This window comes from Peromyscus eremicus, chromosome 5 (genome assembly GCF_949786415.1).
Source record: "Peromyscus eremicus chromosome 5, PerEre_H2_v1, whole genome shotgun sequence".
Classification (NCBI taxonomy): Eukaryota; Metazoa; Chordata; class Mammalia; order Rodentia; family Cricetidae; genus Peromyscus; species Peromyscus eremicus.
The window spans coordinates 65,283,104-65,309,039 of record NC_081420.1 but is presented as its reverse complement, the minus strand read 5'-3'; the positions used below and the strand labels follow the sequence as shown (position 1 = coordinate 65,309,039).

At 39.2% G+C, this 25,936-nt stretch overlaps 1 protein-coding gene across 2 annotated transcripts in view; it reads left to right on the top strand.

Moving 5' to 3' along the window:
* Positions 1-25,936, top strand: part of Cubn (cubilin) — a 233,806-nt gene that overhangs the window by 147,712 nt on the left and 60,158 nt on the right. For both annotated transcript variants that reach the window (XM_059263605.1, XM_059263604.1), the window contains exons 37-48: positions 217-422; positions 1,303-1,487; positions 2,693-2,885; positions 3,189-3,386; positions 7,225-7,371; positions 10,201-10,391; positions 10,528-10,711; positions 16,257-16,431; positions 17,535-17,713; positions 18,861-19,070; positions 19,692-19,832; positions 20,502-20,683. In XM_059263605.1, coding sequence (XP_059119588.1) covers positions 217-422; positions 1,303-1,487; positions 2,693-2,885; positions 3,189-3,386; positions 7,225-7,371; positions 10,201-10,391; positions 10,528-10,711; positions 16,257-16,431; positions 17,535-17,713; positions 18,861-19,070; positions 19,692-19,832; positions 20,502-20,683 — 2,191 coding nt within the window. The remainder of the gene's footprint in view (positions 1-216; positions 423-1,302; positions 1,488-2,692; positions 2,886-3,188; positions 3,387-7,224; positions 7,372-10,200; positions 10,392-10,527; positions 10,712-16,256; positions 16,432-17,534; positions 17,714-18,860; positions 19,071-19,691; positions 19,833-20,501; positions 20,684-25,936) is intronic.

Here is a 25,936-nt window from a genome sequence, read left to right as displayed (position 1 = left end):
AATGTTAAATTAGTTTCTGCATATAAAGAAAGAAATTGATTTTCTTTTTTCTTACTCTAGTAACCAATTATTGAAGCAACACTTTCAGTACTGAACTGCTTTGGCCCATGGGGGCCAGAAGAGGAGTTTGGCCCCTCTGAACCTGAAATCAGGATACTCTCAAATTTATTCTATCTATTCACTCTGTTACTTTTTGTTTGTTTGTTTCCAAACTAGAGCCTTCCAGTTGGAGAGCTCTCCAAACTGTAACAAGGATTTTGTGGAAATCCGAGAAGGAAATGCCACAGGCCGATTGGTGGGACGATACTGTGGAAACTCCCTTCCTGGCAATTTCTCATCCATCAGGGGTCATATTCTGTGGATCAGATTTGTCTCTGATGGCTCAGGCAGTGGCATGGGCTTCCAGGCCAGGTTCAGTCACGGTAAGTTGGTTTGTTTCCCCAATGGCTTCCAGAATGTATCCTACACACTAGGAATGTTGACAAATGTTTCAGTAATGTATTAACTAAGAATAATCCTACACTCTACATTCCTTTCTCAGATTGTAGAAAAATGAATCAGAAAAACTCAATTATTTATGGATGGCTCACTAACAGATAAGGAAATTATGCTTGATGCTCTGAGTCTTCTATTTGGGCTCCAATTTCCACCTGCTATTAATGTTTCTGATATTATGCAAATGAGCCTTTTACTTTCGTACAGGCAGATAGAGTTCTGTCAAACATGTTTCATTTTGTCTTTTAAGTACGATCTTCAAATTAAGACCTTTAGAATTATTTTTGGACTGGCTTAAGCATTCAGATAAAACGTGGGCTCTTCTTCCAGTGATACAATATTAATTATTTTTATTCTTTAACTCAAGTTTTTTCCATGATTGGCTGTTCTCTGTGTTGATTCTCATGTAGAATTTTAAAAGGGAAGGAAAAATTCCCTTCTTTCATAAAACAAAACAAAATTGGTAAAATACAGTTAAGGTGTGAGATACCATTCCTACTCCCCAGTCCCCAGGGGTCTGGGAAATCCTTTTCTCATGGGAAGTTGTCCCTTCCTTTCATACCCTACAGCCTTCTAAGGAGATGGAATTCCATTCAAGAGCCATCCTTCTCCAGGACCTAATAGCCCAGAAAACCAAACGGGAAGCAGTATTTCTTTCCGTGGTCAGAAAAGAAATCCCAGTCAATTAAAAGCCCATCCTTTCCAACAATCTTGCCTTTGTTTTTGTTTTTTGTTTTTTTTTTTTTTCTCATTTAATTAAAGAGCAATTCTAAATAGGTCTGATTTACAACTCTGTTTTCCTCCTAGTATTTGGCAATGATAATATTGTGGGAACTCATGGGAAAATCGCATCTCCCTTATGGCCTGGAAATTACCCCCCTAACTCCAATTACAGATGGACAGTAAATGTAAATTCATCTCAAATTATACATGGTAGAATCTTGGAAATAGACATGGAAACAGCAGTAAACTGCCGTTATGACAAATTAAAGGTGAGTTTCTTTGTGAGGGAGATGTTTATATATTTTGATGGATACTATTGTTGAAAATAAGTCCAAGTTCATACCTATTCAAATAAATAAAAGACATATGTGAAAGTCCTATCACATCATAACTGCTGCTTCACTGTCACTTATACTAATTAATCCTTGTATTATATTTGTTATTTTCTCTTTTATATAAAATGATTGACTTTTGTCTAAGCATGCCTATTTGCTCTAGTTATGTGTTTATTCTATCTAGTTATGTGTTTATTCTATCGTCTATCCTGTTGTCCTGTTTGTTCCTTTATTTGTTTGTCTTGTTTTGTTGTTTTTCTTGAAACAAGGTGGGAATTTAAGAGAAGTCTTTAGTGTAGATAGAAGCCACAGTGTTAAGGTGGAGAGAAAGGAAGGGGGCATAGTGCATACTCAGATGCAGCAGACTTCCCAAGAGAGACAGAGTTGTCTGTTCTCATGCACAGCCTTAAAACCTGAAATGGTGATATAAAAATAAGAAAATACAAATGGAGATGCTATGATGGCTTTTATTATCCATGCATTGGCTACTCTGTAAATTCCAGAAAACACTAACATATCCCTGAAGGCCACAATCCAATCTCTCTTTTTGTAAGTTCAGTGCTCAAAGTTGAACCCAATGACTGATGACACAATGCCCAATAGGTGTGAAAATAATTGTGATGTAATTTGAAAGAAATAAGTTTAATAGAGGATTTTATAATTATTATAATGAAATTGTTTGCAATTATTTGGAAACTAGCATAAGATATCTCTAGTATTTTCAGGCAGATGGAATAGACTTACTAAGTATCTTGAATATGGGGAGCCCCATGAGCTGTGATTCTTTGTTATTAGCTCTTTTCTCTCTTAGAGTATGAACCTCTTTACAATTGGTTGTACTTTTCCACCCACATACATGACTGTAGGTCACTAAATACACTATATACCACAATCATGTTTATTAAGATAATTCTGCAATGAAGCTATATGGAACACCTTAAATTATTTATAATAATACATTTAACATAACTTTCTGTTTTAAAATGAAGTATTTTCTTGATATTCTTTCTAGTCTGATTAAATTATAAACTACAAACCATCCTTTAAATGTCTCTTTCAATGAAGAAAAATATAGATAGTTGCCTAGTTATGATGTCTTATTGGGGTGGGTTTTTGTTTTTGTTTGTTTTTACATGCAGATCTATGATGGGCTTGATATTCATTCCCGCCTGATTGGCACTTACTGCAGTACCCCCTTGGAATCTTTTAGTTCCAGTAGAAACTCTTTGACATTCCAGTTTTCTTCTGACACTACCATTTCCGGGAAGGGATTCCTTCTGGAGTGGTTTGCGGTAGATGTTTCTGGTGGCACTGATCCTACCATTGCTCCAGGTTTGTTTGGTAATGTATTGGGGTCTTTCTAAGACTGGGGTGTGTGTGTGTGTGTGTGTGTGTGTGTGTGTGTGTGTGTGTGTGTGTACTGGTCCCCTTACAGGCCAGAAGACAGGTCAAGTTTCCTGGAGATGAAATTACAGGTGGTTGTGAACTGCCTGACATGGGTATTGGGAACACAGCTCAGGTCTTCTGGAAGAGCAGGAAGTGCTTTTAACTGTGTGTTATCTCTCAGCCCCAGAGTGCAGCCACTCTGAAGTGCTTACAGGACAAGGGCTTAAAGATGCAGTTTTCTTTCTCCAGGTGCTTGTGGAGGATACATGGTGACAGGAGATACTCCTCTCCTTTTTTTCTCCCCGGGCTGGCCTGGGCAGTACCATAATCATGCTGACTGTACATGGGTCATCTATGCTCCCGATTCTACTGTGGAACTCAACATCCTCTCCATGGACATTGAACCTCAGCTAATGTGTGCCTATGACAGGCTGATCATAAGAGATGGTAAGAAATAGTGTTGAGATCACTGTTTAAACTCTTACACACAGTCACATTCAGTTGTATTTATGCCTGTGTACTAGCTCCATACATTTTGTATGGAATTTCATAGATACTGTAACCAATAAAACTATCAAATAGAAGAAATAGCTACAATGTCTAGAGAATGTAGGCAGAGTACTATATTACCTATCACAAAACGTCTGGGATAGCACATTCCTCAGAGGGGAAAAAAAGCTTTTGGAGGGGAGACACAGTCTGGATTTCCATGCTGTGCTAAATTTTTATTGATACAATGAAAATAGATATTGACATTTCTACTTATGGCTTTAAGATCCAAATGAAAAACCAAGAAGTATCTAAGATAGGCTATGTATCCATTTCCCCTGAATCTGTAGGTAGAATAGATAGAAATGAGAATGTTGTGGTGTTGCTATACAATGATGAAGGGACATGAACTTTGATACTACAATACACATACAATTGCCCTTCACACTCGGCATCAACTAAGCACAAAAGGACAATAGGGAGGCCACATCATCCATACCAGTGCTTCTCAGTGGCTCCCAGAATACCAGTGTCAGAATCACCTGGAAATGCAGATTGTTAATAAAAGCAAAGATGTTTGACTGTAATATTCAAGAAATTGCTTTCTTATATTCCTATCCCTACAAAACCTCCCAGTGAGAAACATTGCTTGGTGGAGATGCATATCTCAATTTGTAGAGACTGAGCACTAAGAAATGATCAATCATGCCCTCATAGACCTTTTGTCCTGTGAACAATTGGCATTCAGCACATGTACATAATACCTCCTCTTTTCTGACATCAAGGCATTCAGTAAATACTAAATTTTATTGTTATAGTGTAATTCAATGGATGCATCCTAGCACACACAATTCTGAGTGTTCACAATACATTTAGAACCTTTTAGAAATCTTCAGGAGGGAAACTGCATCCATGGAGAGTAGCTTTGTAGTTCTTTGAAAATCACCAGCTACTGAGCTGCTTGTCTTGGAAGCCTGAACTCTAAGGCTTACTGTCTTTCTTTTGAGTGACCTATACAAGCCTATTTTATCATCTATGAAAGAGATGAGTGCTGCTTCTGAGGGCTTTTCCCCACAATGGCTTTTTATGATTCTCTGAAAAGGCAATAAATGTAAAATTCTAACAAAAGACCAAGAATTTTGTAGATACAGAATCCTTTAAGCTTTACTTTACTTAAGTAGACATTGCTGGCATGTTCTATCCATTTTCTTGCTTGTAAGGTGAGTTGAAAGAGCTCAGAAATTGTGCTTTGTGACAAAACAACAAAAGCATTTAGATCAGTAGGGTAGCAAATGCACATGGGTCCGTTTTGTTCACACCCATGAATAGATGGCTCATAGCTTCCTCCTTCTTCATCTGCTTACTTGCTTCTTCACAAAAGTATGTGTTGAATACCTGTGTCAGTTGTTGAGTATTTTGCGTAGTTTGTCCACTTGCATTGTGTCAAAATTTTGTGGAATTACAATGTACTTCCTTATTATTTTATTTATTTGGATTTTTGCCCCACCAATTATTTTGCTTCTGATTAGTAGGCATGTTTCACATTCTGAAGCAAATATATGAAGTTCATTAACCATAAAACAGTGACACAGACATCATGTGCAATTGGTCAGTCCTCGTAAATTCTTGCCACATGGTGCAGGAAGGGTCCTGCAGCAATCTTGGGAAAAAAGTTGGTCAGTCTCTCAGCTAGGATTCCTTTTTATTGTTTAAAACCAAATCACTCTCTTAAGACAACACACATAAAATTTTATGTACTAAACATTCTGCCAAATAGATTTCATAGAACTATCCTGAGTATAGAAAACATTTTTTGAAAGAACGGAAAGTAAGAAAGGAATAAATGGAGGGAGGGAAAGAATGAGACGAGAGAGGGAGGGGAATATTACATCGGAAGTCTGTGACAGGGATAAAGAGTTGATAGGGCGCTTGCCTAGCATTTAAGAAGCCCTTGGTTCAGTTCCCAGGGCCACATACACTTGTAATCCCAGCACTCAGGAAGTGGAGGTAAGTGGATCAAAAGTTTCAGGTCATCTTCTGCTACTTTGTGAGTTGAAAGTGAGCCTGGAATACACAGGAACCTGTCTGAAAATGAAAAACAAATCTATCAGTAATTCCTTTTTGTAGTCTCACTAGACATACCATCTTGTAGAAGAAGTTTGGAGTATTTAGAGTTAATCTGCCAGGGTTAGAGTCATTGTTGACCTCTGTGCACTTACATATGGTAACCAAACTTGTGTCCCTTCTAAGACTCTTTTTCTGGTTGTGATAATAATACCTACCCTACTGCTTTTGTGAAGAAAAATTAGAAACCATATGTAGCAACTATTACAATAAATATCAGGTTTTTATAATCTTAGTACCTATTTCCACATCTCCAAGACAGTCAGGCTGGCCTAGGGAATCACCAAACTATATTCTAGACCTGATGTTTATGACTCTCAGGCTTGTAGAGATGGGTTTTTTTGCGGGGGGATCTAAAATTGAAATGTTTAGCATTTGGAAGTTTATCAAAATGCTCTAGAATTAGGTTTGGAGACTAGAAAGATGAGTGAAGAATACCATTTTATAGTTATTAAGTTATGTAACAACTAATGAATGAATTAAACAAGTAATCATGTAGGGATAAGCATTGTTTCACCAAACAGTCTGGGGTGGTACTTAGAAAATAAATAAAAATTAATAGATAAAGCCCAGTGTCATTAAGAAGTAAAACATGTATTATCATAAATGAAACAAAATTTGGTCGCTTTGATAATTACAAAAAAAGTCAACAAAAATTCTGTTCCAAGCTTCTTCAAGAAGTTCATATTTATAACTGCCAGTGTATTGATAATCACATAGAAAGTAGAAACTGACTTGTCAGTATTTTAAAAAAATATATATATATGTATATTTATATACTTATGTATAAACATCATACAAATATATAACTATATTTATAATATGTATGTTGCTGGTTGTGTAAAAGAGCTCATTTCCTCATGTCTCAAATTTTCTTATGTTTTATAAGTTTAAAATCTGCTAGTTTTCTGCCTTTATTTTTTTCCCAGCCAAGGACTTTCAGTCTGCTATAATCCCCTTTATCCCATTCAGCTTCTGGCTGAGACAGCTGACAGCTGGTTTGATGGAAACTTACACCCAAAGGAAGCAAAAGGAAAGGGGGGCATACAACGGCCTGACTTCCTTTGGTGTTTCTTCCTGGGGACCACACTTGCTGGAATCATCTTTTCTCATCCTCCACATAACCATGGTCCTTTTATCAGAAAGCAAAACAAAATTTAAAAAATACCCAAAGAAAAAAATCATCTCTGGGCTGGGGAAATAGTCATAGAAAGCTTCTGTACCTCCCAGTGAAAGATCTGCGAATGTGAGCCCAGGTCTAGGCTGAGGAACCAGTTTTTCTCTCTCCTTGCGTATTTGATCTTCAGCCATCACAGTAGCTGAGATCAGAGTCTCCAACTCCCCCTCACATAAACAGGGCCCTTATCCCTTTCCAGCCTCAGCTCCTCTCTTTCTGACTTTAGTGCCAGGAAGAACCAGCAGCCAGCAAGACAGTGAGACTTGCCCCAAAGGTCTTTACTGAAAAGGGTTAAGGAAAGGGCAGGCAGACCATGGCAAGCTGGAGCAGAATGATGTAGCTGGCTGTCCCTCTTATTGAGAACACTGTTATCTCCTAGGAACTTGGGTGTTCTGAGAAAAATATGTGAGTAGCTTTGGCTGGGCTGCAAACGATGGTGGAGTGGATTCTTGTGACCGTATTTTTCACACTGACATTTTCCTTCTTTGGTCACAGGAGACAATAACTTAGCCCAGCAGCTGGCTGTTCTGTGTGGTAGAGATATTCCCGGGCCCATCCGGTCAACTGGAGAGTACATGTACATCCGTTTCATCTCAGACTCCAGCATCACTACAGCTGGCTTCAACGCCTCCCTTCACAAGAGTAATGTGGCCAAACATTTGCCGCTTAATTTCCTCCCGCCCCTCTCTCTCCCTTTCCCCCTTCCTTCTTTGCCCCTTTCCTCTGCCCCCTACTCACTTTTCTTCTCTCTTCTCCCAATTCTTTCTGTCCTCTTCTCTTTTTCTTATATTTCTCCCTCCTCCTCTCCTCTCCCTCCCTTCCTCTTTCCCTTTCTATCCTCTCTCCTCCTCTCCCTTCTCCTTCACTCTCTTCCCTCCCCTCCCCTCCCCTCCCCTCCCCTCCCCTCCCCTCCCCTCCCCTCCCCTCCCCTCTCCTCCCCTCCCCTTCACTCTCTTCACTTGGCTTTCTGCCTAATCACATCTCATTTTCCCATGCTAAGAACAAATTATCAATCAAAAGTCACAGGTACCAAGTACTCACACAAATTAGAGTTGTCTCTGTACTGGGGCGTCTCTTTCCCTCAGGTGTCTGAGTGGCACCTCTCACTTCTGTAAGAGGTGTGCTCGTGGAAGACACAAGAGAAAGATCTTTAAAATAGCTTTTACTCTAGCTAAGGGTTGGAACTGGGAGACAATACATATCATAGCCCATCTAAAGAACTATAGAAACATTTTTGTCTCCAGTTTAAGAAGTAACCAGTAAACATGATACAGGAGACAGCTTTATGAAGGTTTTGGTTGAAGTCATCCACTTGAGTGTGGAAGAGCCTGTAGCTCTTGAAACAGGGTCTTGATTGTCAGAGGATGTCTGTAGAATATGAGATGCTCTATTGTGTCATATCATTGAGATTTCTCAGAACTTGACAGCATGTGAAATCTAATAACAACTTTGAAGCTAAGATAGATTAACATTAAAAAATTGTCTATGCAAACGGCATGTGAAGATGCCGCTAAGCCACAAGCCATGTAGCAAGGTATAGATTTATAGAAGTGGATTAAATTAAGATATAAGAACAGTTAGCAAGAAGCCTGGTACAGCCATACAGTTTGTAAGCAATATAAGTCTCTGTGTTTACTTGGTTGGGTCTAAGCAGCTGTGGAAGTGGCGAGTGAGAGAGATTTGTCCTGACTGTGGGCAAGGCAGAAAAACTCTAGCTACAGGCGTAGACACAAAATGTGCTCTATGTGTTGCAAATCCATTTAGTGAATTTTACTTTGTCTTTTTTATGTTCCTTCTGTGGCTTTTGTTCATCCACTATTATGTTTTACTTAGTGATAGGTATTTTTTCTCCTGTAATGTTTATATTGAGATGCAAATTATCTAAGTCATCCATTGTTTATTTAAATATCAGACAATGTGTGATCATGCTTTTCAAGTATGGGTGTCTGTGAAAGGTGGTTTGATGTTAATGGTTTTGTTTTTTATATTTTTACATATACCCTTGAGGTTTTTGTTGTTTGTTATTAATCCTGACTTGAATATCAGTAATCATTCAGGGATACATTTGTATTCATGATTCTCATGTGTATGCCTCCTGAATACAAGCCCAATGGTAAATGATGTACTATCAATGTGTGCTGTTTTTTCAACACAATTTAACAATGTTAATGTTAAAATACTTAATAGAAGAGAATATAATAAACATTAAATATCTCATTAATGGAAAAAAATTGTCTATGGAATATTGAAGGATAGTCATGTATGAAAAATTTAATTTTAAATGGAATCATAACTTAATATTAAAAATAATCTAGTAGTTCCTTCCCTATTTATATGTAGCCCTTATATGAATGGTGCAATTGAAGGAAAATGATCTACCCTCCACTTGATGGAAGCAGGCTGTGCAGGGGATAGAGAGTGAGCTTTGGAATTAGAGCTCGAACAGTTGTCTGCCTTTGCAATTTAATATGTGGGAAGTGTCTTTATTTACTCGACAAGTGTCTAGCACTTGACAATGACAACTTAAGATCTGCTTCACCTCTCTTCCTCAACTCCCAATGTCTAATAGAGATAGAGCACATCTTATTAGATAGATACACAAGCAGATAGATAAATGATAGATGATAGCTAGATAGATAGAATAGATAGATAAATAGATAGATAGATGATAGAATAGATAGATAGATGATAGATAGAATAAATAATAGATAGATAGATGATAGAATAGATAGATAGATAGATAGATAGATAGATAGATAGATAGATAATAGACAGATAAATAGATCAGTAGGTAGATCAGTATGGATGGAAGAATGGACAGGCAGACAGACAGATAGATATATGGATGATAGATACACAGGTGATCTCCAAAGCCTTTCTGTTCCAGAATAAGTCTGCTCTGCTTCATGCATAATCTCACCAAGCTACTTTCTGAAATGCTCATGCTATCTCATCTATCCTGAGTCCCAGGGACACCCCTCTTACCACATCAAGCTTTATACTGTTTTCTGGATTACAGTGTTTGTCTGTCTTCCCTAAGCTCACCCAGTTTGATTCCTTATTCCACCCAGGTCCCTGCTCAGATATTACCTTTCTAACTTCCCTAGCAACAGAGTACATTTCCCCCTCACCCCTTCATTTGTCTTTCCTGGACTTACTATTATTTTGCATAGTATATATTTGTTTTTAACATGTCTTCCACCTCTGGGAAGCCAACTTCTGTGAAAGTAAAACTAGTCTTTTCTCCATGACTCACATCTAAACCCCAGCACTGTGAGCATCCAGCAGTGTGTGCCCACTTAGCCTCTAATCATTTCTTACACTTTGATCCCAATTAGGCCCAAATTTCTCATCTGTTACTTGCATTTTAAAAAATTCACAATTGTGGGCCAGGGGTGTGGGGAGAAAAGTATAAAAATCTCATTGTCAATAGCATTTAAATAACTTACCTTTCTTTTTCTTCTTGGGAAGGCTGTGGTGGATATTTGCATGCAGACAGAGGGATTATCACATCCCCCAAGTACCCAGACTCCTACCTTCCCAATCTCAACTGCTCCTGGCATGTTCTGGTCCAGAGTGGTCTCACCATCGCTGTCCATTTTGAGCAGCCTTTCCAGATTCAAAATAGAGACTCTTCGTGCAGCCAGGGGGATTACTTGGTGGTAGGTCATGCTTGTTACTCTTCGTAGTTAATTGCCTTTGCAGACTTAATTTAAAATTCTTAGTATGCAAATTGATAGGCCTTTTAACACTGTTTTGCAATATAAAGGATGTTACACAATTTTAATCCCTTCCTAGCTAAGAAATGGACCAGATATCCATTCTCCACCCTTGGGACCCTCTGGAAGAAATGGTCGTTTCTGTGGAATTTATACTCCGTCGACTCTGTTCACCTCAGATAATGAAATGTTTGTTCAGTTCATTTCTGATAATAGTAACAGCGGGCAAGGATTTAAGATCAGATATGAGGCCAAGAGTTTAGGTAAGTAATTCCTCTGAGAATTATATCTGTATTTTTCCTTAGATTCTTTGATTTTTGTTGAGATGGATTTTAGAGGGAAAATGCCAAATTTTCTGAGGTGAAAGTCATAGTATTAATAAGAACGGGTGTCTTTGATCAATCTTGGTCTTAGATCATGCTTCGTACACTGACTATTCAGTATGATGCTTTTTAAGGAGAATATAGTATAGTTATTTCTACTTTACAGGTAAGTAAAATGAGGCTTTGAGTTTTCCAAGTTATTGGTTTTATTTTGTTTTGTTTTGTTTTTTTCCAATTATTGACAAAGTGAATTCTCCATGTGTAGAAAACGAACTGATCTTAACTGGCCCCTGGACTTCTTTAGGCCTTTCCATGATGGAATGCCTAAGTTAAACTTAGTTACAATAGCATGGTAAAGGCTATGATTGCTCTTCCTCATCATCATTGTGTTCTTCCTTTGTAGTGAACACTGACCTATGATTCTATTATTACTCATTTAGTTATTATTCCCGTGTTATTGCATTACAGCAGCAATCTTTATATAATCACTCTTACTTAATTTTGTTTAATTATTTAATTTTACTGTGATTATTTGATTTTTATGACATTTATTTTTTTAATAGGATTTAATTAAATGTCGGTGGAGAGTAAACAGCTGAACTAAATCTTTACTTGTCTCCCCAAATTCAATATCATGAGTGATTATATGACCTTAATCCCAGATTCTCAAATATGCTTCAAAAGATACATTGATCTTAATGGAACCGTGGTTTTTGTTGCTGTTGTTGTTGTTGCCATTGCTGATACTGGTGTTGTTTGAAATAAGGTCTCTTGTAGCCCAGGGTAGCCAGGAATTGGATCAGTAGCTGAAGACCTCGAATCCCTGATCCTCTTGCCTTGACATCCCAAATACTGGAATTATAAAGCATATGCCACCGTGCACAACAGAAACCTTTTGTTTTTTTACACATCATCTCAGATGTGAGAGAGTTCAGAATGTCAGCATCATTTCTTTATTTGGGAAAAGAAAAGGAAATAAAAATCTCTATTAATCATCCCCCCCACACACACTCAAGCATTTAATAACTTGTTCAAGGCCTAAGAAAAGAGTGTGTTCAGTCAATTCCTAGTGCACTAAGCTCTGGCACGCAGGGATCTGTTATCAGCTCTGAGGGCAGCTGCACTGCTGTTCAAGGTTGGCATTTTCTCTTACATCTCTGTCTTCATGTTGGGATTCACAGTGAGTTTGAACGGGCTGATTTGACCTCCCTGCAGGACTCGCTTTCCTACTTTGTTAATGCTGGATTAATCTTAACTCTGTGACAGTTCAGATATACTGTGTATTTTCTTCTTAGTTCCTTTCTAGGTCCACTGGTCATGCGTCTATACTAGTGATCATTATCATCTCCCTGCCTTTCCTCACACTCATGACTGTCCTTGATATTAAGATCAAACAAAGATCTTTTGGTTTTAAAAGCTATTTTGGGGCAGCCCCAAGCCAGATGGTCGTGCTTTGCTTGTCTCCAACTACTTACTAAGCCAGGCTTCTCCCTGGCTCTCTTCCCATCGTGTCTCCCTCCTACCATTCCCATGTCTTAAATTGTGTTTTGTGTGACTAGCTCTTGGCATCACTTGCTGAGCTTTACACTGTCTTTGCCTCCAAGACTTCTCTTTGCTGTAGTTGATTGAGATTTCTGTGGCCCTGTGCTAAATGTCTTTTATTCTCACCTGATTAATTGGCTTGTTAATTTGTTAGCTAAACATTTATAAAGAGCTTTACACTGCACACACTACCAAGTTCCATCAAGAGGCTTCATGCAATGAAGGAGACAAGCAGAGGCAGTTATTGTACGACATAGTAAGTTCCAGATGGAGAAATGCTCCAGGATCTGTAACCACAGGGAGAAGCACCTCTCCAACTAATGGGACCAGAGAAGAAAGGAATGAACGGAGATTTGTGCTTTAGCAAAGGACAATGTAACAGGAGACATCTCAGCACCAGAAGACAATTCACAGTTCTGCAAGAATTTACTATGTTGTTGAATAGGGTCAAAAGGAGGTGAATATGGTGATGAACCACATACTTGTCATGATGTCAGGGCCATTAGTACTAGTATTCCCAGATGGTTATGGGGAGCCACTGAAAGGTTTAAATCCAAAGCACCATGGCTTGACAGAACAGAAACATCAACATAACTGTCTGATTGGAAGAATGTGTGGCACACGCCTTTAATCCCAGCACCCGGGAGGCAGAGCCAGGCGGATCTCTGTGAGTTCGAGGCCAGCCTGGGCTACCAAGTGAGTTCCAGGAAAGGCGCAAAGCTACACAGAGAAACCCTGTCTCGAAAAACCAAAAAGAAAAAGGAAGAATGAAATAAGAACCCAGATAAAAGAATAATTCAGGGAAAACTGCTGTGTCCTGAGCTAAGGCAGTGTCAGTAAGAAGGTAGAAAAGAGGCCATATCAAAAGTTGTTGTAAGTCAGGAATTCATGGATTTTCATTCAGGTCTCTTGAAGGTGGAAGTGGAGAGAAGGGGTGAAGGAGCATGAATAACAGCTAGATGCACACAAGGTGCCAGACTGACACATGTTCATCCTGAAATCCCTGAATTACATCCCCAAAGATGTCTGGTAGGCTGTTGGAAAATGGAGATGAGAAGATTGGTCTAGCCTGGACTGACAAAGTGTAGGTTGTGGTTTAAACCATGTGGATATGGGGCAACCAAGGAATTCTTTTGAATGAAAAGCTGGAAAATCCTGCAGAATGATTCCTGGGGCTCTCCAGCACTGTCCGGAAGCCCTGGCAGGAGACACAAGACAGTCTGAGAAAAAATGCTGACAGAAGGAGAAGAGTTTGATGTCTGAGAAGCTGAGAGACACAGATGGAAAGAAGGACGATATAGGCAACCATGTTAAATGCAATAGGTATCAAATTCTAATTATAAAGAAGGCATCTCTGGGTATACAATTTGCAGGAGACTGAGGGGCAAAATAAGCATGCTGGATAAATTTGAAGGAAGGAAAAGCAAAAGGAAAGAGTGAGTGAGGGATGGAGAAAGGGGTAAGAGAAGAGAGGAGGGAAAGAAGAGGGTGGAGATCCTAGAAGAGGCAGATGGGAAGGGAACATGATCCAGAAATACAAGAGTGCTATGCAAAGAAATGAGAGACACAAATGAATTTATTCTGACTAGTCACAAATGGAGGATTAAAAATTGACAGGACCCTCAGATGATTCATTTTCCATCTCAAATAGAACTCCATGTAGTACTGAGAATCCAAAGGTACAGGGAGAAGGGAGAAGGTTTAACAAGGAATGCTTGGAGTGACTGTTGAAGTTTGTATGAGAAGCAATTAGCAGATTGCTCAACAGAATTGAGACTGGAGAATAAATATCTTCAACAACATTAATTTCTACAAATGTCTAGAATTGAACGCAACCATAAAATTCATGTGGTAGTAGGGGATCTGAAAGAAAGGAGCAGGGTACTCAGTTCTCAGGAGGCAGAGGCAGGAAAATGATTACAAATTTAAGGTCAGTCTGGTCACGTAGTGAATTCCAGGCCATCCAGAGTTGCATAAAAAGACTGTCTCCAAAGCAAGCCAATACTAAACATGTGAGGTTCATGTGTGGAGTCAGAGGATGATCCAGAGTGATGGTTCTCAACCTTCCTGATGCTGTGACCCTTTACTACATGCTGTAGTAAATGTAGTATGTTTCACATGCTGTATGTCACCCTCAATCATGAAATTATTTTCATTGCTACTTTATAACTGTAATTTTGCTATACTATGAATTTTAATGTAAATATCCATGTTTTCCGATGGTCTTAGGTGACCCCTGTGAAAGAGTCGTTTGGTCCCAAAAGGGTCTCAGCCCACAAGTTAAGAACTGCTGATCTAGAGTAATAGTCCTCAAAATACTCCTTGTTTTTGAGGCAGGATCTCTTTTGGTTTGCCACTGAACTGTGTACTCCAACTGGCCAAGGATCTAGAGATGCTCCTGGCTCTGCTTCCTGTTTCACCAGAGGAATTCTGGGGTTACAGATGCACGCTACCCCCTGCTATACTTCTGGCTTTTACAAAGGTTCTAAGAATCTGAATTTCATAAGCTTTGAATAGCAAACTTTTTTACCTAGTGAGTTGTCTCCCCAGCCCTGCTTACCTTTTTGTTTTGTTTTATTTGTTTGTTTTGTTTTTGTTTTTAACATATTGAGATCATAGGTCTGCAGCGAGTGAAAGCTCACTGACCTGAGCTTCTAGTGGGAAGTTATGACTTCTTGCATACTTCCTCACTCATCTGAGTGATGGGTATGGTACTTATGATGAAGAAGCACAGCTTTCATATAAAAGGGAATAAGGAAAAAATTTTTTTTTTCTGGATTCAAAGTATTAATGACCATGATCTGGGAAAACAGAATCAGGTTATCCTAAAATGCTAGGTTCCAGCATAGTAATGATTTCAGGAAACTTTTGTAGTAACAGAACAAAAGAGAGTCCAAGATCAAGGCACTTACCAAATACATTGGTGGGAACAACAGCCAGGTGGCTTATAACATAGAAAGGAAATTTCTATTGGCCTCAAGTGCTAATGATGACATTCTTAGCCTTTGGGTTGATGAAGCCGGGAATCTGTTAGTCTATTTTAAAAGGATTTACCTAATAGCTTTGAAAATGCATGTTAGATCAAACACAGGTGGACAATAAAGTGACTGTTAAGGAGGCTAAAGACAGCCCAAGATGGTTTGGCTCCAGACTACAACGGTCCAGCTCTACAATCCTGGAAGTTCTAACCAGTCAGTCAGCCTTGTAGAACAGTTTATGTGTTCATGTGAGGCTGCATACACTTTGCATAAAAATTTTGTTTTGTTTTTATTGAAAATAAAATTTTCAATCAGAATAGATAATTTGGATATGGGCATTATGATATGTGTCTATAATCCCAGCTCATGGGAGGTGGATGGAACAGGTTCAACAGTTCAAGGCAACCTCAGTGACAGACAGATGAGACTTAGCCAAGACTATCTCAAACAGCAAACAAATGGGCTAGAGAGATTGGTCAGTGGTTTAAGAATACTAGCTGTGCTAACTGCTTTTCCAGAGGACCAAGGTTCAAGTCCCAGCACCCATATGGCAGCTCACAGCTGTCTGTATCTCCATTTCCAGGGGATCTTCTGGCCTCAAATGGCACCAGGCATGCATGTGGTGTACAGACATACATGTAGGCAAAACACCCATATAAGTAAGTAAAAAGTAAAATAGAGTTTGCAAACAAGCAAACAAAATCCCCGCACATACACACATTTCAAAACAAAACACCTGACCTAATGAAAAGAGCAGAATAGATGATTTGACAGAATAAAAAGGGACACGTATGGTAGCTCATTTTACAGGAAAGACAGAATTTATTTACTTAAAAAGAACATGAAGATAATTCTGGTGAAAGGAAGTTGAGAGGAAAAATAAAGTTGACTGTACACAGCAATTGTGGTAGCTGATTATGTTCCCATCCACCAGACTGTAGATTGATTTAACTGTTTCTTGACAGCCTGTGGGGGCAGTATCTACATTCGCGGTGCCGATTCTGATGGATACGTGACCTCCCCCAACTACCCTGCTAATTATCCCCAGCATGCTGAATGCATTTGGATCTTAGAGGCTCCTTCTGGGAAAAGTATACAGCTCCAATTTGAAGATCAATTCAATATTGAAGAAACACCCAAGTAAGTCACCTACATTTTAGTGTTCCTCCAACCCAAAGTTAATATTTTTTCAGCTGTCATGTCTCAAGACAACTTATTTCTTCTTTGCTCAGCAGTACCCACTGCCCAGAAAAAAACATGTAGAGACAAAGAGATAAGTAAATGTCTAAAGCCTCAAAGCCTTGCCTGGCAGCTGCTCCCATCTTGACCCTCAACACATCTTCCAAGAGATATTGAGGGTGACTATTTGAGATTGAGGTCATCTGTTCTTCCTCCCACAGGAAAAATACAATCTCTGTTAGACAGGTATTTTTTTTTCTCCAGCCTCATATTGAGTGTCACAGATAAAAATATCTGCTTAACAAATAAGACTGAGTGTGGCATGGCACTAGAGGCTACCAGTGCCACAAACAACACTGAAGTGAGCACTCCACAATTTCCCAGTCTTATTTGCATCAGGAATCTTGCAGGATCACAACTCAGAGATCATGTATGACTTTTCTGAAATCCATGGAAAACTATATAGTCTATGAAAACAAGGCAAAACTACAAGCTGATACACAGATATATGGTTTCTTTTTCATTTATCTAAAATATTCCTATGTTTGCATGAATGAATACATGTCACAACAGAGCTACTGATCACTACTTTTTTTTTGACACTGAATGTGATTTGTTTTTACAGAAACTAGCATAGACTCTCTAGTTTGATTTTATTAGGAAACCTTAGTAAAAGCTTGTCTTCTTTTATAGACATAGTGCAGCTGTGTAGCCATAGTAGCCATAGTCATGAGACTTGCAAGAGAGGTTGATCCCTCTCATGTGAAATATATTCAAGTATCATGTCTGACAGATTCTACTTTAGTTGAATCCATGGTCCACCTGAAATGACTTTCATGTTTGTAAGACAAATATAGAATATGTAAAGAACTATCTCCCAGTGTAAAAAGCTCCTTCAGGAAATGGCACGAAGCCAAAAGAGACTCAATCATGTGGTCTTACAATACAAAAAATGATGATTAAATATTGTCCTTGAAGAAGTCTTGACTAACAAAATAAGTCAAAGTAACTGGTTTTTTTTTTTTTTTGGTTTTTTTTTAAATTTGACAATTTCTTTCTTCTAGCTGTTCTTCGAGCTACCTTGAATTGCGTGATGGAGCTGACTCAAGTGCTCCAGTGCTTTCCAAATTGTGTGGGCACACTTTGCCTGGCAGCTGGATATCCTCAAGAGAACTTATGTACTTGAAATTCCAGACTGGCAGTGGTTCCAGCTACATAGGATTCAAGGCCAAGTATTCCATAGGTAATGCTTTATTTTCAAGCAGGACAGCAGTGGTAAAGGGAAACTCTGAAACTTAACCAAACTGTGCCTCTCCTCTGCCTAATGTTAAGACTTGGAAGAAGAAGGTTACGCATAAACTCACAACATTATCACCAGTTTTAAGTTATTTTATATTAGGCTAAAATGTAATTTTTATTAAAACTTTAGTGTTTTATATTTTCCTAACTTGTGTATAAAAAGTATTTTCAGTTATATCAACCTTTGTTTCTATCTCTTACCATGAAATAAGTATAATATACTTGCAAAAATAAAATTCCTGCCGAGCGGTGGTGGCACACACCTTTAAATCCCAGCACTCGGGAGGCAGAGCCAGGTGGATCTCTGTGAGTTCAAGGCCAGCCTGGTCTACAGAGCAAGATCCAGGACAGGCACCAAAACTACACAGAGAAACCCTGTCTCGAAAAACAAAACAAAACAAAACAACAAATTCCTTAGTGATCCAACAACTGCACTTGGACAGTGACTTGGAACACCAAGCATCCATGGACTGGTCCAGCCTTTTCCTTCTGAATCTCTAATGCTAAGCCAGTCACTCAATGGAAAGCACATTGTTCCCCTGGAGTTTGATTTCGTTACTCAAAAAGTGAGCCATAAACACACATATTGAAGATTCACTCCAAGTGATATAAGATACCACATATCACATATAATTTAGTGTCTGGTGGGTCTGAACTCTCAAAAAACTATGTGCAGTGTGTACTTATAGTTAACCTGTAGAGGTAGACACCAGCAGTCGCCAGTCAACAACTGCTCCTTCCAAAAGAGTGCAGACAGTGTCAGCGGCAGAGTGTACCAGGCAGGCCTTATTACCCTACCAGTTGCTTCCTGGATGATATTTATGTATGAGTAATAGCTCTTACACGCTTTCCCAAGACAGTGGATGTGACACCCCACAGTCACCTTCCACTTCTCGCACTGAGTAGGCCTGAGGGATCTTTCTATCCATCCACAGTAGATTTCAAAGAATTAGGAAAGCTTTAAGCAAACCTTTTCAGATTTTTACAACTTCTGTTAATATTCACTTGGTTCCTAAAAGTTTTAAATGATATTGGTTTAATCATAAAAATAATCTATAATAGAATATCCTTTGTGTATGTGTGTTTTGCAGCCCCATGTGGAGGAACAGTCTCAGGGGAAAATGGAGTCATCGAGAGCATTGGATACCCGACCCTTCCCTATCCAAACAATGCCTTTTGTCAGTGGCATCTCCGGGGCCTCCCAGGACACTATCTCACCATTCGTTTTGAAGATTTTAATCTTCAGAGTTCCCCTGGTTGTGCAAAAGACTTTGTGGAGATCTGGGAAAACCACACCTCTGGTCAGTGAACTCCTGCTTTCTTTGGGGGTGTTTACTTCTTAATCAATTAATTCAACCCCTGAAGCATCTTGGCTTCTGAGAAAGGCAAAGGTGTGTCTGATGTCATCAGAGAAATGCAGATTCATGGGCTCTGGGAAAGACTGGTAGTTCTTTTCCTTGATTCTAAGAGATTACAATGGATGCTCAGTATTGCTATAGCCATTCTGTAGTCATCTTAGAGAGCACAAGGAAAGAGCCTTGTGTTGGGACAGCATCCTTGTCCTGTGGAGACCCCAGTGTACCACCTGTGGTTATTGGAGAAGTCTCCTGATGCATAAGGAGAGGGAGAGACAGTGTATATCATATAACAGTATAAGAGGCACTTGGATCATTTCTTCAGCCATCTGAGCACGCCTTCCTCATCAGGCTGAGATAGACTTACCCTAATTGGCTCCAGTCTTTATACATCTGCATATATTTAAATATATTGACTTTTATTCATGATTTTCATAACAGTGGTTGCCATTTCTTCATGAACAAAATGTTGTCTCTTAAGATCTTCTTTGTCCATGCAAAACAACTTAAGTAAGCATTGACAGAAAAACAATCGCCTGGGCATAATTAATTATTTGACTCTTGCAGGAAATATTTTGGGCAGATATTGTGGAAATTCCATTCCTAGCCATGTGGACACTTCCAGCAATGTTGCTTCGGTCAGGTTTGTCACAGATGGCTCTGTCACTGCCTCAGGATTTAGGCTGCAGTTTACATCCAGCAGAGAAGGTGAGTTCAATGACGTATTAGAAAAGGCACTGATCTCCTACAGAGGATAGATGCTGCACTGGACACTGATATCATAAGAATTTGAAAACGAACATGTGATTTTTGTCTTTTTGACTCTTACGAGAAGTTGAAAGGCTGACGCTAATAAACAGTCACTAATTAATGAAAACTTATAGCTGGAGTAAATGCCACAAAGGAAAGTAATTTGTATCATGAGAGATGCAAAGCAGAAATGTGGCTTCTCTGTGAAAATCATCCTGAGAAATCGGTGCATTGTAATGCCTTAGAGCTATCAAGAACTCAGGTTCCTAAATGCCCCCAACAAACACGGGTGAAATAAAGGTCCTGTCGAAAAACAGAATAATGACTTTAGCTTTCCTGAGTTTGTTATATTTATTGGTCTTTCATAATCCTGGGCTCTGATAATAATTTAAATGCTGCCAGTGGACTGTTTTCCATGTAAGAAAACATTCAGTATTGACAGAGACAAGAACTAAATACAGATGTAAATACAAGAAGTCATGAAGTGAATACAGATGAGCATTCTCATACATGTGGAAAAAAATATGGCCAGTAATTTTGTTCAGATAGGTCATTAAGAACTAATTTTAAAAGTGTTCCTTCTGAAAAGAGATATTTTGATTATTATTTTTCTTTTCTTTCTTTCAGCATGTGGTGGGAATTTACACGGCCCTACTGGAACATTTACTTCTCCCAACTACCCAAACCCTAATTCTCATGCCTGGATCTGTGAGTGGACAATCACTGTACCAGAAAGCAGGAGAATCATCCTAACCTTTACCAACTTGAGGCTGAGCAACCATCCATCCTGCGACAGTGAGCACCTCATAGTAAGTGTCCCCGCGGGTTGGCCACTGTGTTCCATTGTGTGTGGAATGCATTCACCGGAAGTGATGATATGAAAACTCAATCAAATGATCGCCCCCTACGCAACTACTTTTCAGACAAATTTGAGTAGTTTAGATAGAGCAAAGTCACCACAAACTGCTTTTAGAGACTATTATCTGTCACCTCATGCACAAAGGTTACATGGTGGATAAGTTTTCAGGGCAACCCATCATTACATACAACAAAAGAGAACAAGTAGATCACAGCTAAGCATGCAGACAGACTTCATCGGTCTCAGCACAAGTACCAGCGAGACTTAAGCAGATGAATGGTCCTACGTAACCTCATTCTCTGCCAGAGGCATTGAGAGACCCTGGGTAGAAAGCCCGCCCTGTTGCAACTTCAAATGTGAGAGGCATGCCCTCAGCATTGCTAGCTTCCCTCAGCTGAGGAAAGCAAATGAGATCCATGAGTATGAATAGCAAATATGTTGTTGACTGGGAAGTGTGTGTTGACTGTGTGTGACATACATATTTATATGCATACATATATGTACTTATTGATATAGCTATGCATAGACTAATAGACTACCAAATGGAATTAGTGTTAGTCTATCTCTCTACCCATCCTGCTCCCTTCTTCAGCCTTTTTTGTTTTGTTTTTTCAAGACAGGGTTCTGTTGTGTAATCCTGGCTGTCCCGGGATTTGCTCTGTAGACCAGACTAGCCTCACAGAGATCCACCTGCCTCTTCCTCCTGAGTGCTGGTGTTAAAGGTGTGTGCCACCATGCCTGGCCTCTTCAGTCCTTCTTATCTGAGTAGATAATATTTCTAGTGGCTCAAGGAAACAATCTTGATGTTTATTTTGGAGTCGTAGTTCCTACACCCATCTATACACAAGAGCCATTGGCCACACCTTAGAAAATATCCAGCTCTAACATCTATACACCCACTGCTACTGCATCATTCTTCACTTGGACTGTACCATCAGTTCCAGCTGGTCTCTGTTTCTAGCCTTGTCCTCCCACATTCTCAGGACAGCAGCCAGAGTAATGGTTTCTGGTTTAAACAGGATCATGTTGAGGGTAGGACTGTATCTCAGTGGCCGAAACTTTGCCAGGCATGTATAAAGCCCTGGGCTCAATCCTAAGCAATGGGAAAACAATGCTTAATCATGTCATATCAATTTCTCTTCAAAAAAAATCCTCCAATGATCTTTCATCTCAACCAGATGAATCCTAACAAGGCCCACCCAGCCAGCCAGTACCTGCTGGTCCTCCCTCTCCCTTACCTGCCGTCCCCTCCCCTCCTATGACACAGCTCCCTAGCTTCTCTTTTATCCCTTGATATGCTAACAGGTGCTGTGAGCCACAGAAATATGAACTAGGAACTCAGCTGGTATTGACAAGGCAGACCCATTAGAGCCCAGGGCTCTGATGGAGGTTAAGCCAAAACTCAAGGAGTCTTGGTGATATTGACTTTTGAATGTATTAGCTGTTTCCTGCAGTAAATTTCCTGTGTGCTATTGTAGCTTTCCCAATTGTTTCTTTTTTCTAAGAGTTTCTAACAGTGTGATTGATCATTTATTGGGCACAACTTCCCCTATACAGTTGGGTTATTTGGAGAACATCCCCCAGCTATATATGAAAAAAGTCACACAGTCAATACCTATTTCCCACAACCAGGTCTTTGTTACTTTCTCCAATATAAACTTAGAGGTCTGCCTTCTTGCAATTATCTTCATCGACAGGCATTTGGTCAGTGTGAAGTGTCCAGGCAAAAGTATCTCATTTGAGACATTCTCAGATACCCAAAGACATAGAATTACAACATGTCTGAATTTGTTGATTCACAGTCTTTAGATAGATAGAGAACAAGTGTGCTCTAGGCTCACCCTGCCAGCAGATAGGCAAGTGCTGTCCCAGGCTAACCTCACACTAGCAAATTCTTAACTTCTTTTCCTTTCACTTTGGTTTACTAATCAGCATATTAGTAGTCTAACCACACTTAAGAATGCAGTATTACACGCAGATTACCTTTTCCCATCTTAGATTTCCCTAATTGATTTAAGGTCTCTCTCCCTCTCATTTGACCCTGCTCCCTTTAGGAGTTCACTGAGACTTTTACATGTCACCCCCTCTTTGAGCCATAAAGAAAGCCTGACAGTCACTACTTAGTTATCTGCTTTTATGACCCTGAGAGAATTCAAGCCTTGTGACCTTGCTTGGGCCAGAGAATTGCTGACTGTATGTATATAAAAACTGGAAACCTCAGAGACTATCGGGGAGAACTAAGATAGAACAAAGAGAGAACAGCAGAGTAATGTATGGGCTAAAAAGAAGATGTAGATTTGGGGAAAATTAACTTAAAACAATAAAGTGAATGGACTGAAAGAGCATGGCGTGCGTAAATTCAATTGATATAGATCAGAATCCTAGCCATTTGTACACTTCTTTTCTGGGCTCTGGGAAAAACCTCCACGGGGCAGGTACCCGGGGTAGGGGGTGGGGGTGGGATTGGCTTTCGATAAACAGGCTCCAATATCAGGCTTTAATGGGTGATTATGGCCTCTGTCTAGATTGTTCCTCCCAAGATGCTGTCTGGTGATCTTTTCGCTTGTTTTGGATCTCTGCTCTAGTGGCTAACCCACACCACCTCACTAAGACTCATGAAGCAAGCCCCACTCTCCCCTGGCCTCCCCTGTGTTGTTTCACAGCGCTTCATGTCAGCTCTCTGAGGACCAGGACTCAGTTTCCTCCAGTGAATCCCCAGGGGCTGACACATGCTCATGGAGATATAGGTTTGATGAATGAGTTACAGAAATAACATTGTTGGCTTAAGAAAATGAAGAAGCATTTTTGTTTTCTGTTTAGCCTTTTGCTGCTGAATAGTAAATTCCAAAGATCAAGCCTCCCGTGACATCCCCTCATCACTCTCTATGACCTGAAAATTGCTGTATTTAACCTTCAGATTATTGTCTCAGTTCCAATATCTAAAGTACCGAAATGATTTTCCCAGATACTAGGTATGGAACCAGTGTGTTTTCCTTATGTTTGAGAGGCAGGAGACGCTGCGCTATGTTTTTGTTTTCCTTTTTCTTTCTCTCTTTCTTTCTTTTTCATTCTTTTTTTGTTTTTGTTTTTTGTTGGTTAGTTAGTTAGTTAGTTTGTTTGTTTGTTTGTTTGAGACAGAGTGTCAAGTAGCCCAGGCTAGCTTAGAACTCGGTATGTAGCAGGGGATGGCCTTGAACTTCTGATCCTCCAGCTTCACTTCCAGACTGCTATAATTTCTGGTATGCACCACACATCTTGTTTATGTGGTGCTGGGGACTGAACCCAGGACTTGTGCATGCTAAGTAACTGAATTACATCCCTACATTAAGATTGTTAATTTTAAAATTAAATTATATTTATATCTCTGTTGTGCATGTGTATTTATGGATGTGAACATGCTACAGCACTCGTGTGAAGGTTAGGTTTGGTGGCAGACACCTTTATACGCAGCCATTTTGTGACTCTAAGGAATTAGGTGTTAGTTATAAAGAAACACCTATTACTTATTGCATGGATATGTAGACAAAGACAAGGAGAAAAAAAGATTAAACGCTCCCAGTGTACCATATTTTTATGTATTGTATGTCTTTCTGGCTCCTGCATAATTTTAAGTAGTTTTAACTAAGCAATATAAATTCCCTTGAAAACTAATTTAAGATGTTCTCTGATTAAATATAATAGATGTTTAGTGAAAAGTATCTTAAAAGTTGAGAAAACAAAAATACCTAATTTTTACATTCTACATATCACTAAAATTTTCATAAATAATGCTAACTGAGATTTTTTTTGGCCTTTTGAAATTATGTCTATGATTTAAACCATGTTGAATCCAATGATTATTAGGAATTTTACCACCACAGATTGTACATGACCTATAGGAAAGATAAAATGAGTCACAGTTTTAGAACTCAAATAATAAAATAAAGTTGATACTGGTGGTCACAAATTGCAAAACTAGACCTTACTTGTGACCTCTCCACTCCTAATCATTGAAGCCAGATGTATTTACTCCTCTGGATTCCAGCTATTTCTTGTAGCATTTATGCTATTGTATCAAGCTAATATTCTTATTCTGCACCTCTTCTGTTGGTCTTGGGTATCATCTACCCATATCCTGCTATAGAAACTGAGGAATTATCTCCCTCCCATGAGACGTGCACATAGAGAACCCACAATTCCCATATTCTGCCAGCTTCCCTACAAAAACACATGTCACATTTTCCACTGTCATGGCCCTTTGGTGTTAAACCTAGGTGATTATGGAAACTGCATTCTAGTTAAGTCAGGCAATAAGCTGTGGCCACATTTCCTTTTGCTTTTTCAAATAACAGTAACAACAGCTGTACTATTTTTACATTTTATGGATGTCACTAATTGTTCTACACATCTTCCACCGAAGAGGCATACATGTCTATTTTTATCATCAGTATCCTTCTGCAAATCCTTGTCCATCTGCAGCAAGCCTGATGGGAGCTGTTGTTTTGGGATTTCCCTGCACCGTCATGTTTGTGGCCTCTTCATTCCCTTCTGGACTGGCCACCTGGCTTCATGATGCTGTACATTTCCTTTCTTAGTCAGTTTCCTGTTTTTTGGTGAGACATATGCTCTTGTAATTCCCTGAGGACACAAGTGTGGATGATAACTTTTGAGGACTTACAGGATTCCTGCTGTACCATAATCATTTGAATGCACATATTAAACTATTATAGAATCATAATTTGAAGTTTCATATTACTTCTGTGAAGTTTCATATTGTTTTCTTCAGATTCTATCTCTATTTATATTGGTCTCTGCATTTCATATTAGATGTTTCCCCAGAGCCCTGGTTGATCTTCATTCATATTTTAAAAAAGTGTGCAAAAGCTGATTGGCACCTCTGCACATGTACTTGAATCTGATAGTTGGACCTTATGAAAGTAACTAATACAGATCTTGACCTGTAATTAGTGATCTGCAAATATCACAGCTTCAGATCTTTCCTCATGGGGAGGATGAAACTCCATCATGGAATCACTTTGGGAATTAATTTCTGTAGGAGAATATCCAGATTCCGTTTCTTTAAAACATGTTTATGTGTTGGTGTTTACTTTATCCTTTTTATTCCAAACAAGTGTTTGAATTGCTTTTTTCCACCCTCTGTGGACTTAACGCTTACCCGAAAAGAAGGGAAGAAAACTTAAGATCTGCAAGTGGCCTGGGGAGT